General features: G+C 41.4%; 1 protein-coding gene across 4 annotated transcripts in view; it reads right to left on the bottom strand.

Annotated features, from left to right (window-relative positions):
* Positions 1–2,500, bottom strand: part of LOC144979763 (monocarboxylate transporter 7-like) — a 29,320-nt gene that overhangs the window by 8,528 nt on the left and 18,292 nt on the right. For all 4 annotated transcript variants that reach the window (XM_078926801.1, XM_078926798.1, XM_078926799.1 and 1 more), the window contains exon 4: positions 759–915. In XM_078926801.1, coding sequence (XP_078782927.1) covers positions 759–915 — 157 coding nt within the window. The remainder of the gene's footprint in view (positions 1–758; positions 916–2,500) is intronic.

Raw genomic sequence — 2,500 nt, 5'->3', positions numbered from 1 at the left:
CTCCTTTGTCTTGCTTATGTTAAGCTCTAGGTGGTGGGCATCACACCAAGACACAAATCTATCAATTTCTTGCCTATAAGCCACTTCGTTGCCATTTGTTATGAGGCCTTGAAGAGCGGTGTCATCTGCAAACTTTATCAAAGGTACACTCAGGTTTTGACTTCTACAGTCATTCGTGTCTATTGTGAATAATACAGGGGACAATACACAACCTTGAGGAGCACCAGTATTTGTAGTTATACAGGAAGATATATTTTGTCCTAATTGAACATATTGTGCTCTCTCCGTAAGAAATTCGAGCACCCAAGCAATTATATACTTGTTTAGATTCAGACTAGTCAATTTTTTTTTTGGGTACGAAGCAAAGACCATACCTCACGCTGCTCCCAGTGACTCACTGCCCACATAACACGCTGCCCTCAAAGCTGAAAGCGAAGAAGATTATACGATTCTTACACACTTGCTTTTTGGAATTCCGGACGCGTTCCCAACCGCTGCACGTGCTTGCGAGTGCACGTTGTAACCAAAGTTCGAATTGCAAAACGTAAGAGTTATATATTAAAGAATCTGATTTTTTTGTGAAATTTACGCTTGATAATCTAACGTTACAAATTGATATTGTAAGCATGATATCATTACGCGTTTCTATTTACGGAGAGGGGTAGAATAAAAATTATAACGTTCCCTAATAATGAGCAAGCTTTCAGAATGATATAATAAATATATAACGATTTTAATTCCATCATAGGGACACCTACCTGTAATGTTCGACTAGATATCTGAAAAAGATTCGGTAGACGATTGAAGCGAGGCCTGAGAATACTAAACAAAGGGAGATCATCAGTGTTTTGTATTTCTCAGTTACCATGATGACGCAGGGTAGAACAGGAAGTTGTACAAAACAGAAGCCTAATCCTGAAAATAAAATGCATGTAAATATTTTTTTTTTCATCGTATCAAGTTATAAATGGATGGATGGCGGGGGGGGGGGGTGGCGCCACTGGTAGAGCAGTCTCACAGAGCGGTGTCACACGCAAGGGAATGAGATCCATTCCGGGTAAAGTCAGACCTCCTATCCATCCAGCAGTGATAGGGTAAATGGGTATTTTTGATTTGGGTGAAAATAGTTTAGATATACTAGAGTCCCCCGTTCGCTCCAATCACAGCATTACATCTCCTACGCATGGAATTGGTCAATCTGGCCAGCTGGTGTTGAGGAATGTTATCCCAAGCTGTTCTTATGGCGTGGAACAGTTGTTGTTCATTTTGCGGGTCTAATGAACGAACTTGGCGGCCGATTATGTTCCACATATGTTCTATCGGATTTAGATCGGGGGATATTGCAGGCCACAGGCTGATAACGTTAACATTATTTGCTGCTATAAAATCCCTTTTTACAATAGCTCGGTGGGATGGTGCATTGTCGTGTGGAAGTGAAAATTTAGGATGTTCATGAAAAAATGGAATGACATGGGGTTGTAAAATGTGCTGGATGTACCTTGCACCGGTTAGGGATGCGTTTACTTGAACTAGAGGTGTCCTATAGTCTCTGCTTATTCCACCCCACACCATCACTTGTCCATATCCTCTGTTTTGGGATTCCAAGACACAAGAATCGTGAAATCACTCGTGTGATCTTCGGTAACAACGTAATCTCCCGTCATGTCTTCCAATCACAAAGCGTGATTCATCTGAGAAGAGAACAAATGACCAAGCATGCATTGTCCAGCGTAGATAAGCACGGGCCCACTGAAGACGGGCCAACCGGTGATGTGCTCTAAGAAGTTGTCCCATCAACGGACGTTTGCGATTATGTCATGCTCTCTAAGTCTGCAACGTACAGTGTACATGGGAACTCTAGCGCAGTTTCAGTCGCCTCCTAAAACAATCCCGTAGCCAGAGACGCCAACTTTAAATTTGGCTCACAGGAGTTTCAGCCACCACTCGTAGGAATTTCAATGCCGAAAGAGGAATTTCCGCGCACAAAAAAAAAAAAGGAATTCGAATGGTATTTGGCATTGTGTTTACATATTGTATAGATCTAAATAGATAACTGATTAGAATTACATTATGATACATAAACACATTGCAAATTACAATCCCACAAAGTTTCCTTATTTCAAATGAAGTAAAGCGTCAAAACCTAATGGTAGAGATTGTAGTACTGATGGTAGTGAGGATGATGTGGTGTTGGTGGTTGTAGTAATAGTGGTAGAGATGATGAAGATGTGATAGTGGTTGATGTTGTAGATGTAGTGGTAGTGATGATGATATGGTGGTGGTGGTATAGTGGTTGTAGTAGTTGTGGTCGTGATGATAATGATGTGGTGGTGGTTGTAGTAGTGGTGGTAGTGATGTTGATGTGGTGGTGATGGTGGTTGTAGTACAAATGGTAGTGATGATGATGTGGTTGTGGTGGTTGTAGTAGTAGTCGTGGTAGTGATGATAATGTGGTGGTGGTGGTTGTAGTAGTACTGGTCGTGATGATAATGTGGTGCTA

Source organism: Berghia stephanieae, chromosome 9 (genome assembly GCF_034508935.2).
Source record: "Berghia stephanieae isolate SIO BIC M18660-M18661 chromosome 9, UCSD_Bste_1.3, whole genome shotgun sequence".
NCBI classification, from domain to species: Eukaryota; Metazoa; Mollusca; class Gastropoda; order Nudibranchia; family Aeolidiidae; genus Berghia; species Berghia stephanieae.
The sequence above is the reverse complement of the archived record's forward strand: the minus strand, read 5'-3'. Positions and strand labels throughout refer to the sequence as shown.